Source organism: Ovis aries, chromosome 2 (genome assembly GCF_016772045.2).
Source record: "Ovis aries strain OAR_USU_Benz2616 breed Rambouillet chromosome 2, ARS-UI_Ramb_v3.0, whole genome shotgun sequence".
NCBI lineage: Eukaryota > Metazoa > Chordata > Mammalia > Artiodactyla > Bovidae > Ovis > Ovis aries.
Genome location: NC_056055.1, coordinates 118793609 through 118806605, shown reverse-complemented (window position 1 = coordinate 118806605; position 12997 = coordinate 118793609). Strand labels below are relative to the sequence as shown.

General features: G+C 45.2%; 1 protein-coding gene across 6 annotated transcripts in view; it reads right to left on the bottom strand.

The window, feature by feature from the left end:
• Positions 1–12997, bottom strand: part of NEMP2 (nuclear envelope integral membrane protein 2) — a 38353-nt gene that overhangs the window by 16124 nt on the left and 9232 nt on the right. For all 6 annotated transcript variants that reach the window (XM_042243616.2, XM_027964706.3, XM_015093322.4 and 3 more), the window contains 5 exons: positions 7591–7822; positions 7372–7444; positions 5955–6048; positions 5023–5137; positions 3235–3463 (listed from right to left, as the gene is read on the bottom strand). In XM_042243616.2, coding sequence (XP_042099550.1) covers positions 3235–3463; positions 5023–5137; positions 5955–6048; positions 7372–7444; positions 7591–7822 — 743 coding nt within the window. The remainder of the gene's footprint in view (positions 1–3234; positions 3464–5022; positions 5138–5954; positions 6049–7371; positions 7445–7590; positions 7823–12997) is intronic.

The window sequence follows — 12997 nt, the reverse complement described above, 5'->3', positions numbered from 1 at the left end:
GGCTGTGGCATCGTCATGGCAGCCCATGGGGTCTTACTTAGCTGTGGCACATGGGATCTAGCTCCCCAACCAGGGACTGAGCCTGGGCCTCCTGCATTGGCAGTGCAAAGCCTTAGACAACTGGATCACCAAGAAGTCCTGAGCATCAATTTCTGATAGAGACATAATTGTATTTTTCTTCCTCGGTGATTTCAAATCAGGCAATTAAAAACCTGGCTTCTTTTTGCCTGCCGTGCTGATTTTCTTGGGCACCAATACCAGCAGCAAACCTTTGAGATGACCTTTTATGGAGACCCAGCAGAATCACTCGCCACTGAGTCTAAACAGAGAAGCTGGGAAGATCTGTGGGGTGTGGCCTCCATCTAGTGGTGCAGAAGCTGACTAACCTCAGAGGAAGCAAACACACTTCCCCTGAGTACAAGGGTCGTGTACACACAGTAATTCATAATATTAAAATCATTATTCTCTTGCTACATATGGAGGGGGCTCACGATTGGAACTTTTTTCCAACCAAAACAGTCCTAAAGAGAAGAATCCCATAAAGAATGGTAATAATGAAGAGGTTTTAACACGTGTATTTATCAGTGAGTTTAAAAAAAATGTTTTAGGTGGTTTAAAATTTAACCAAAGATTCCCAAATACAAATGAGCAACACAGTCACCAGGAGGCGTTTTAACGCCTGTTTGTTTTCTCGAGGTGTGGGGCCTGAAAATCTTTAAACTTTTACAGCTCGTCTGGTGGTGGATAACCTGGATTAGGGAACCACTGACATTATTTCTTCCTCCTTTTCTGAACACCTAGCCTGGTCTCCATGGAGGAAAATGCCCGAGCTCGGAGCACAAGATGGGGACACGGTTTCAGCTGTGAAGTTTACCCACTGTGTGAGCTGGGCAGCTCCTTCACAGTTCTGAGCCTCACTTTGCTCACATGGAAAAAAAAGTTAAAGCAACGTGGTCTACCTCAGGTCACTGGACAGATGAAAAATATTACTTTGTATCAAATGCTTAGCACAGTGAACAGCCTACAGTAAGGTTCAACAGAGATAAAATAATAACTAACCATATATTATCAAAATGTATTCCAACAGCTCTTTGTAAACTAGAAAGTACTACACATTCAAAGCATTATTTCTTTGGCTTACTGTTTACCCTGTGAGTTCCTATTTTATTTCCTAATCCTTCACATAATTACTCACCAGCAGTATGAAAAGCTGAGGAAGTTACAGTACATTTCGATTGTTAGTTCTGTGTTAAGAGAACGCACAGCAAACGCGTAAGAGCATCACCGCGCAGGTAAGAGAACACACTCGGCTCTCGGCAGGGTAGCGGACGTTGACAAGGAAAGTGGAAGGCATTCACCTGGGCCCCTCAGGCCACAAGCCAGACAAGGGATGCGAGGCCTCAAGGGTGTGCAGTGGCCGGTCCCCTCCTGGCAGAGGGATCTCTGAGAGCCCCAGCCACCGTCTGCCTCCGAGACAGGGCAGAGAGAAGCAGCTGGCAGCAGCCTTGCCAGCATCCTCTGCAGAGAGGCCCTGCCCTGCCTCTGGTGCCTCTTTAACCCTGTGACGTCACCACCCGTGGAGTCAGCAGATCCATAAACTATCAGCTGTCACAGAATCTCCTCCTCACAGTCAAGTTTACCTCGTGAACATTCACTCCCTCCCTCTTCTAGCCTTGCTCTCAATGCCCTGCTCCAGGCCCTGCTCACCTCTTGCCTGGACCACTGTGACGTCTGATGACTGGTCTCCCGCCCCCAAACCTGCCCTTAACCTCCACCCTCTGCACCCAAAGACAGACGGGCCCCATCTCACCGCCCAATGAGTAACTGGCTTCTGCTTGGATTCTGGCTTGTTGACTGTGTTTTTATTTTCATATTAGTTAGTTGCCACCATTTAAAAATCCTAAGACTTGACATTCGATCCATGTTCCCAGCTTTACTAGAAAACGAGGCGATCTGGCAAGGCCCATATTCCCAAATGGCAATCATCAGCTCCAGCTGAGTGGTAACCGACCCCGTTTCTCTGGGGCCGTGTTGCAGAACTTGGCACAATCCTCACACTGCCTTTCCTCTGCTCAGAATCCTTCACTCAGTACCTCCTGGGGCCCCAAGCATTTGATTTCTAACTCCTGTCCGGGCAGCAGTCGGAGTGCATTACCTGAAATGCAGAAAGGACAGTGCCTCCACCACGTACAGGATCAGATTCGATTCTCCAGCACTGCCTGCGAAGCCTCCACATCCTGGTGGACACCCACCTCACTCGCCTGCTCTGGAATGGTAGCAAACGGGGCTTTCTCCCTTTCAGGAAGGACTTTCCTACATTTATTCATCTGGCTGTTTTGATTCATTAGGATTCAGCCCATGAGTCTCTTTTCCAGGAACTTTCCTGAACTTTTTCAACATGCTACACATTCTGGGTGGGTTTCCCCAATGGCTCAGTGGTAAAGAACCTGCCTGCGTCACAGGAGACCTGGGTTCAATTCCTGGGTTGGGAAGATCCCCTGGAGGAAGAAGTAGCAACCCTCTCCAGTATTCTTGTCTGGAGAATCCCCATGGACAGAGAAGCCTGGCAGGCTACAGTCCACAGGATCGCAAAGAGTTGGACACAGCTGAGTGACTGAGCAAGGATACTCCCTGGGCAGGCCTCTCTGAACACTTGTTCTAGCACCAATATGCCTGAGTCTCAACGAGCACACCGCCAGGGTACGGGCCACTCCTTAACCTGCGTACCTGGCACAAAACAGGTGCTCAGACTCCACGGCAGAAGGACATTTAAGCCTTATCTTAAAACCTAAGAAAAAGAAAGCCCTGATTATATAAATTGTAGCTTTCAACAATTTGTTATTTGATTCTGTTCCCTCGTATCTCGTAAGCACAACAAATAGCCCCAAAGCAGTCCTTGGGCCCAAAAGAAAGGAAATACAGAGTGAAAATAGAGCTGTTAGGTGATGCCACGCCCAAGTAATTTGTCACTGATTTTAGTGAGTTCTGGGTGAGCCGTCATTACCTGGTAATCGGTGGCTCTGGAAGATTAGCGACGGCTAGCGAAGGAGGTTGGATCAGGCACTCACATTCTCTAACCACCTGCTTCTCAGAGGGAAGTCTGAGATCTCCAGATCAAGTGGAGTGAATTGTGATGCCAAATAAGACATGTCCAAAAAATTCCCCCAAAGAATAAATAAAGCCAGAGCTCAGAACGTCAAACTTATAATGGAGGAAAGAAAAGAGGTCACACACCTCCCGACACAGGCGAGCGCGCTCGGCAGACAGCACCGACTCCCGGACGCCAGGACGAGGAGCAGGGCAGCCGTGCAGGCGAACTGGGGCGCGGACACCCCCATGTACACCAGGAGCAGGGACAGCAGCCGCAGCAGCCATGCCAGGAGCACCATGTCCCTCTCCTCCACCAGGGGCCCGTGCTTGTAGCAAACAGCAAAGCTGACGCAGCCAACTGTCAGGACGTAGCCTGGAAGAGCAGAAAGGTGCACAATAATGTAACACCAAATTTGCAAAGTTATGGGGAAAACCTGGCAGAGTCACGACTTAGAGCTAAGAACATATCAGAACACCTGCATTTTTCTTTCCCCAGTGAAGCTGAAAAATGCATTTAGGGCTAGTTATTCCTCCCCTGTGAGTGCTAGGTGGCCTCTGCAGTACTTAAGGATGTATAATAATACATTATTATAAGTATACCTGTTTTCTGGCCCAGAGTTGTAGAGGACAGATGTTATCACAGCTGCTTTGGTCAGGAATAAGCCTTAGTGTACGTCATAGTCTGCCACAAAACCCATTTTTAATTTTCTAATCACTAAATCAAAGTGTGATTTCACAGTGAAGGGATCAGCTATCACCCTTGCATTCTGGTGCTCAGCTTCCGTGCTATGAACAGAGGGACAAGTGGTACTCCAATGCCGAGAGCACATCACCTCTTAGGTATTCAGTGAGCATTTCATTCATATCTAAGCAAGTCTCAAGACCCAATTTCCAGCTTATATAAGATACAGGAGAGAAACAAGTTAAATTATACCACAAAGGAATAATCAGAGAAACCTAGAAAGTGGAGCATGCTGTAGGGCAACTAACTTTGTCTCTTCAGCATATCACTGAGATGGGGGAAAAAAACCCCAAACCAGAAACCTGTTATGGATTAAATGAGACTTATGGGACACAATAAAAGCAAAATGTGATTCTGGACTATATCCTACCTTATAAAACCAAACATCAAGGATGTTTAGGAAATCTGAACATGGCCTAGGTAACAGATAATCTTATGTAACTATTAATTTTTCAAGATTTAGTAATTGAACTATAGAGGAAAATGTTCTTGCCTTATAGAAAAATTAAGACAAGTATTTAAAGAAACACACCATAGCAGCGGTAATTTACTTTGAAAATACTTAACGATAAAAAGAAAAATGGACTAAAAACATAAAAGCTTCAAGTGAAACAAAAATCGACTGCTTTTGCTTTGGGTGGATGTACTTATATGAGAAATTTGGCACTAAGATGTTAGGAGAAAATGGATTCTCCCATTCTCTGTTATTTCCCAATTAAAACACTCTAAAAAGTTGATATTTTTGTTCTTTTAAATGACAAGAACAAGTCTCTCTGTTTCTAAAAGTCAAGTTTTCATTGGTCATTTATATTTACAATTTCTTACCTTTCGTAATAAATACACTGAAAAAGAAATAAAGAGTCACATTTTAGAGCAATTTTTTCACTACAATTTAGAGGTGGTCAGAGCTTAACTGCAATTTCAAAGCATATGAAGTCAAAAAGGGCAAGTGCTGTTTTGTTCTTTTGATCACCAGAGCAGAAAACTAGGAAGAATGTCAGAGAAATAGTCTAAAATGCTATCTAATGAACTGAAACCACCAACTGTGGGTATAAAATATTATTTTTAACAGTTCTTCTCCTTAGTTCACAGTGAAAATCTGAATGCTGGAGCGTATGTCAAGAGAAGGCCCCTGGCTGTACTTTTCAGCTTTACCAATAACAGACTGTATTTTTAAAATCTTTACCTACCTAATACACACATTCTGCTTTCATACCACAGTCTCTTCAGCTCTTCCATCAGTTGCCCCAGAATATACACTGAAGCAAACCAACAACCAAGCATTAGAGCCCAAAAGGTGCTATACTGTGTGTGGAAGAAAATAAATCACATGGTTTTTGGTTCATTCACTCTCATAAAAGTAGAAGTAAACAAACAAAACCCTCTGTATTTGAAATCTGTATATCAAACTACACTGAAGTCAAGACAAGACACTCTTCTCAAGCCTCACTAAAGGTATGGCCCACGCACCAGCAGCTTCAATGTCATTAGGAATCTGGTGGCAATTGAGATTCTCAGGCCCACAGCAGACTCCTGAGTCAGAGACTGCACTTCAACAGGACCCCAGGTGACCTGCATGTGCATTACAGTTGGAGAAACATTGTTCTAAAGAATAAATTTATCTCAAAATAATGCTGGTGTTGTAGGCTTTCATCAGAGTAAACCCAACATTAGCATCCTGAACAAATACGTATGTATCCTCAGCTAAGTGCAGGCCATTCTTTTATGGAAGGGGTTTTGGGGGAACTAATAATGATGAAGAAACCCCCAGGTGTTGCAACACTGTTATTCAAGGCCCTGATGGTTCAGCATCATGACATTCCTCACCTATGCCACGAGACATTTTCATTCAGCATAGGATGAGTCCCCATCCCTCATAAGAAAATGCACTATCTAGAAAATAAAAGGGTCTCAAAAAAAGTATGGCCAAAATGTAATACCGAAACCTATACACTGTAACAAATGAAAATAGAATCTCTAAGAAAAGACACAATTTAAGCCAGTTTATACAAGGTAGAAACTAGGAACTGTCATAATAACCATGAATTAATTTTAACCAATTTTTCATGTTTATGAGATCATGATTTCCATTTTTTAATTCATCTGTACCTGATATACCTACCTTAGGAATGAACTTCTTCACCAGCAACAGGACAAAGACTAATGTCATTAGAACACCTAGCACAGTCCCCGAAGAGTAAAAGAAAATGGGGCTTCTGTCAAGACAAGCAGAAAAAAGTCATTTAAATGCCAAGTCACACTTTCAATATTAGAAACGCTGAATTTGACAGAAGCCATAAAGAATACTAAGAGGAAAAACTAAGATGGCAGCTTAATTCTTAAAAAGTGAAATCTCTACTTGAAATTTATGGTAAATAGCTTCCCACTGACTCAGAACAGAACGTCTGGGTTATCTTCTGTGTTCAGGATCTGGTCCAAGAGTAACGACTGGAGCACCTATCATGTGGCAGGCACTTGCCTGAGAGCTTTACATGCATTCACAGTAGCCCTGTACAGGAGCTACGTGTATGCTCAATTGCTCAGACATGTTCAACTCTTTTGCGATCCCATGGACTGTAGCCTGCCAGCGTTTTCCAGGCAAGAATGCTGGAGTGGGGTGCCATTTCCTTCTCCATGTACAATATCTATCCATGTCTCAGTGTTAAGTGGGAGGAAACCCAGGCGCCAAGAAGTTAAAGACCTTCCTCAAGTCAGTATCTGCCAGTTGGGAGGATTCAGGCTTGCAGCCCAGCTCCTCTGAATCCAAGCTTTACTCTTCAGGTTATGCAAGCAACATATAGTTTATTAAGACCATGGAGGACATTAAATACACACTGTTAAGCTCTAACGAAAAGCTCAAAAATAAACAATGTTCAGAATAGCAAGTCAAGAAGTAAAATATTACTGAAAAGAAATTTTTCAAAAAAAAATTATAAGAAACAAAGCATCAGGATAATATGTTAAATTCAACCTTTTGTATCAGAATCACAAATCTAGGAGCTGGTACAAATATAAGAGAGAAAGGCATGGCATCAGAAAACCTGAGTATGAATTTCAGTCTTGGCAAGACTAGCCTTGTGATGATGGATGTTGGTTTTCTCATCCATAAAATGAGAATAATAATCCAGAGCTCACATAGTTGTTAAGAGAAACAAATCAATTAAAATAACGTATACTGATACAAAATAATGCATGTGAAAGCACCGTGTAACAGGAACATACCACGTTATACAAGTAACTCTCACTGGTTTTAAAAACCTTTTCAAAACTGTCTGGAGACGTCTTGTTGGCAAAACCTAAAGCAAGAACCACAACTAGCATGGAAACGTTTAGCACAAGGTCGAAAGTGTCCTACTCTTCTTCTTCTTTTCCTTCCTGGCTATGCCCTGTGGCTTATGCCATCTCAGTTCCTTGACCAGGGACTGAACCCGGGCCCTTGGCAGTGGAAGCCCAGAGTCCTAACCGCTGGACCACCAGGGAATCCTCCTGTTCTACCCTTTAAGACTCACAAAATTAAGAATGTAAAAACGAATACTTACTGACTCAAGGTCTCTGCGTAAAAGAAGAGGAAGATGCCCACCACAAACACAAAGACGAGCTTGAAATCCACAACTGGAGCAAAAAAAAAAAACACACACACACACAGACACACAACAAGGATTCTGCGTCAGTGCAGTCAGTGAAAGACAGGCAACTTACTGAAATGTCACTCCAGAAAAGCTGAGCCAGAAAATCACGTATAATAAAAACAGACTTACTGTTTTGTTTCACACTTATTGTATACATAAATATCTTCCTGGCTGGCTTCACAGAGAAACAGACAGTCTGTCCGTATGGATGGATGATTATGGTTGTATCATTAGACTCCTCTGGTGTCCAAAAGTTATGAATCATACATCTGATGATGGAGAGGATGGTTTCTGGATACTGGCAATTATACCTTTCTGTGATATATACAACACTGAACGGGCCTGGACTGGTAATTTTCACCTATGAAACGAGAATCAACAAATTTTCAAACAGAGAAGTTAAAACTTCTTATCAGCTTCTCAAAATTATGAGCAAAGGAATAAAGAGAGCCCAGAACTGGCTGAGTAAAGAACACTCAGTGTACTTGGTCACGTTCTGATCCCAGGGATGGACCTGGATTTCCGGTTTAGCCAACACATACGGGAGCACAGACACTTCTGAGAGTGGATGCTTCTTCCCGAGTTGTGGTTGATTTAACGCCCTCTTCCAGCGGGCTACTGTGACCAAAGGCCGCATGGAAACAGATGAGAGAAAATAATGGGCAGCAACTACTGGGTTATAAACCTCATGAGAAGAGGATCTCTCTCTCCACCGTTCCCGCTGTGACTGAGAAAAAACACTTCTATCTTCCGGGCCAGCTGAGCACATGCGATTCAGGCTTCTGTCTCCACGTCCTCTGAGGGACCCAACCCCAGGTCCTACTCAACTCCAGCAGCAAAGCGCCACCTAGAAGGCCGAGCAGAGGCCAACAGCCCAGGGACCATTAAACAACACTCTGCTGCTGCCTTTATCCCTCCCTTCTTTGTCCAAGGAGAGGGCGAGCCTGAAAAGGGGAGTGGGAGCGCCAGCCCTGAATCTCTGGCACCAGGTGGCGTCACCCACGATCTGTCTACCTACATCCCAAACCTCTGGGGGCTTCAGCTCCTGCTCACCGTTGCTCTCCAAATACTACTTCCTGCTATACATCTCTGGGATTAAGTTTACACAAAACACACATCCTGTCCTTCCAATATCCTGGCCTCTTGGTTCCCCGAACGACTCTCCTCTTACAGCTCCTGTCCTCCACACACCTCAGGTAATCACTCTCGCGGCCACGGGCTAAATACTGTCAGTCCCAAACTGCAGCCCCAAATACAGGCTGCATGAAATGCATCCCACTAGACAACCGCCACCTATCTTTCCAGCGTGCCCTGCTGACTCCCAGCTGCCAGCAAGCATGGACCCCAGCACTGATCACGCCTCTCTCCCCTCCTCTGCACCCTGGCTGGCCTCAGCCCCTCCTTTTCCCGCTGAGTTCCGTGGTCAGTCGTGAAACATCCCCTCACATGCATCCTCGTCTGTGCCCCTCGCGCTCACACTCACTCGCAAAAGTCACCCTCTCCCACTTCTGCATCTGCACCACTGTGCTGGGAAACCAGTGGCGCTCTCTCTTCAAGCCCGTGTCCGGGAACCTGAAGTGGGACCAGAGGGCTGCCTGCCGGCACACCACACACTCCTGTCCGGTCACTCTTCCCTCTCCCCAACCCCGACCTCACAGCTCTCCATCCTCAACACCCCAATAACTCCTCCCCTTCTTATCCTTGGCTGAGGATCCTTCCAACTTCACAGAGAATGGAAGAGATCGAAAAGAACCCGGACGGGCTCCTATGCCCAAATCTCCCCACCTGTCAGCACCTGCAGGGACACGCTCTGCTTCCGGCTTGTACATTTCAGAGGAAATTTCCACCACAAGGAGACTGACATACTCCATTCTAAAGATAAGCTCCCAACCTGTGCCCTGGATCCGACCCACTCGGCTGCTCAAGGACATCCCACCAGAACCTCTTCCCACTCTACTAGACCCTTCCCATCAGCTTACAGACATGCCAGTGTTTTTCTCAAGGAGATCCAACCAGTCCATTCTGAAGGAGATCAGCCCTGGGATTTCTTTGGAAGGAATGATGCTAAAGCTGAAGCTCCAGCACTTTGGCCACCTCATGCGAAGAGTCGACTCATTGGAAAAGACTCTGATGCTGGGAGGGATTGGAGGCAGGAGAAGAAGGGGACGACAGAGGATGAGATGGCTGGATGGCATCACAGACTCGATGGACCTGAGTCTGAGTGAACTCCGGGATTTGGTGCTGGACAGACAGGCCTGGTGTGCTGCCATTCATGGGGTTGCAAAGAGTCGGACACGACTGAGCGACTGGACTGAACCGAACGTGAAAACCTTCTACTGACTTCCTTTTACCCTCCAGCTATCACCCCTTTCCCTCGCTTCCCACTGAAATAAAATTTTTCTGCATTCTCCAGGTCCTCTCCCCTCTTTCTGTCTTTAGCCGCTTCAGTCAGGCTTTCGTTCCCAACAGGCTGCCCCTGACAAGGTCACCAGCGACCTCCATGTTGCTAAACCGAATGGTCAACGCACTCCCTGTCATCCTGTCTGACCCATCAACAGAGACCGGCAGGGCTGGGCCCTCCCCACCTCCTCCCTGCTGCACTTCCTGGCGCTCCCAGGGTACCTCCTCAACCTGCTCTTCCTTCTCTCTCTCCTCTGCTGCACCCCGCACCCCCTCTACCCACCCCGATCTCTTGATAGCAACTGACCCAGCCTGTCGCTGGTCCTTTCCTTTTCTCTATCTAAATTCACTGCTTAGCCTCGTGGCTTTAAGCATGATCTATAAATATGTCTCACTGCTGCTTTTGCAAAAAGAAACACAGGAAAGATAACAAAACTGATTCCCCGCATGTATCGAGTGGGAAAGGGTTAGAGGGATGAGATGGAGGGACACTTCTCTGAGAACATCTTTGTGTAGTTTTGACTTTCGGGCCTTTAATATTGTACCCTTTTAATACTGTACACACTAAAAAAATGACAATAAAATCAACTAGGATGAGGAAAAATTCTGAAATGGTAACAAATAGGAACAAACGTATTCCAAATGAATAATATAACCAGATTTGAGGGAGATGGGTGGGAATGCATGAACCCAAGTAACTTTTGAGCATAGTATTTAGATTTGTAACCCCATTAGTATTTAGATGGTGCAAACTATGAGGATGAAACATTGTAAACAAATTCTGGTTACTAAGTTTGCTTTTCACAACAGTATGGCTTAGCAACTCTGAAATTACTCTAGGAATAGGAAAATGAATCAATATATTGAGGATAATGGGAACCAGGTTTCGCACAATCCGAGAAGAGAGTTACAGAGATGGAAAGGACGAAGACTCTAGAATCCAGTGGTACTGGAGAGAGAAGAATGCATGGCTTTTGACAGACAGGAAGGAAGGAAGGAAGAACAGTTATGTGTACGGGAGTAGGGATGCGTATGCGTGTACACACACATTTGACAATGATACCCAGCAGTAATGAACACGCCTAACACTTACGGCTCCTGAGAAAATGCATGACTCCAGAGCTGGGTCTAAGAAATCACAGGGTAAGCCTGGGAACATCTTATTTGCCAGAAGGTAAAGAATGCTCGAATAATGACAAACACAAGGTAAAAGTCACAGGAGCCGGTCTGAAGGGGCTCTTACTGGCCAAATCCAGGACCATATGAATGTGGAAACAAGCAGCACAAGTAAAGAACTGTAGTCCAGCGAATGAACTGGCCATCCACGGGACTATACGGATCGAAATAGAACCGGAGAGGTAAATTCTTCCTTACAGAAGAACGCCAATCACCATTTGATAAACACTGTGATGGTAACTGATTTAGGCAAGCATCATCAATGGATAATAAAACTAGAAGGTGAAAGTCTGATGAGCAACAGAATATATACCTAGTCTCAAATTATCCCCTCAAAATATTCATTCATCATAGAGGTGAAAATAGTCATTTTGTAGTAGCAAAACCGCAAACTGATAAACACCACCTTAAGTAAGTGACCAAAAGTGAAAGCGAAAGTGAAGTCGCTCAGTCGTGTCCAACTCTTTGTGGTCCCATGGACTGTAGCCTACCAGGCTCCTCCATCCATGGAATTTTCCAGGCAAGAGTACTGGAGTGGGTTGCCATTTCCTTCTCCAGGGGATCTTCCCAACCCATGGATCGAACCAGGTCTCCTGCATTGCAGGCAGATGCTTTACCCTCTAAGCCACCAGGGACTAAAGTGGTATACATTATCAGGAACGGTACAAAGCAGCATCACGTGCCCACTGACGAAGATGACATCCCAGCTCTGCCCCAGCTGAGAACACGCTTTCCTCAGATTTCCTGCTGGGTGACTCACATCACTGAAATCGTACTCAAATTTCACCTTTCCGGTGAGAACTCCCCCAAGCGCTCTTTTCAGTACTGCAACTGGCCCCTGCTTCTGTCGTTCTTCTTATCTTCCCCCACATCTTCTTTTCTTCACAGCACTTACCAGTTTTATAATTCTCCCTTCTTTTACACATACGGCTAGGCCTGCCCTACTGCCCCAGCTACCCCCCCATTCCCAAGAGTGTTAACATCACAGGAGCAGAGATCCATTCTGTTCACTCATGGACCCTGACAGCTTAGAATAATTCCTGGCACTTCAGTTCAGTCGCATCCGACTCTGAGACCCATGGACTGCAGCACACCAGGCCTCCCTGTCCATCACCAACTCCCAGACTTTACTCAAACTCATGTTCATTGAGTCGGTGATGCCATTCAACCACCTCATCCTCTGTTGTCCCCTTCTCTTCCTTCCCTCAATCTTTCCCAGCATCAGGTTCTTTTCAAATGAGTCAGCTCTTCACATCAGGTGGCCAAGGTAATGGAGTTGCAGCTTCAGCATCAGTCCTTCCAATGAACATTCAGGACTGATTTCCTTTAGGATGGATTGGCTGGATATCCTTGCAGTCCAAGGAACTCTCACGAGTCTTCTCCAACACCACAGTTCAAAAGCATCAATTCTTCGGTGCTCAGCTTTCTTTATAGTCCAACTCTCACATCCATACATGACTACTGGAAAAACCATAGCCTTGACTAGACAGACCATTGTTGGCAAAGTAATGTCTCTGCTTTTGAATATGCTGTCTAGGTTGGTCATAACTTTTCTTCCAAGGAGTAAGCGTCTTTTCATTTCATGGCTGCAGTCACCATCTGCAGCAATTTTGGAGCCCCCCAAAATAAAGTCAGCTACTGTTTCCCCATCTATTTGCAATGAAGTGATGGGACTGGATGTCATGCTCTTCATTTTCTGAATGTTGAGCTTTAAGCCAACTTTTTCACTCTCCTCTTTCACTTTCACTAAGAGGCTTTTTAGTTCCTCTTCACTTTCTGCCATAAGGGTGGTGTCATCTGCATATCTGAGGTTATTGATATTTCTCCCAGCAATCTTGATTCCAGCTTGTGCTTCTTCCAGCCCAGCGTTTCTCATGATGTACTCTGCATGTAAGTTAAATAAGCAGGGAGACAATATACAGCCTTGACAAACTCCTTTTCCTATTTGGAACCAGTCTGT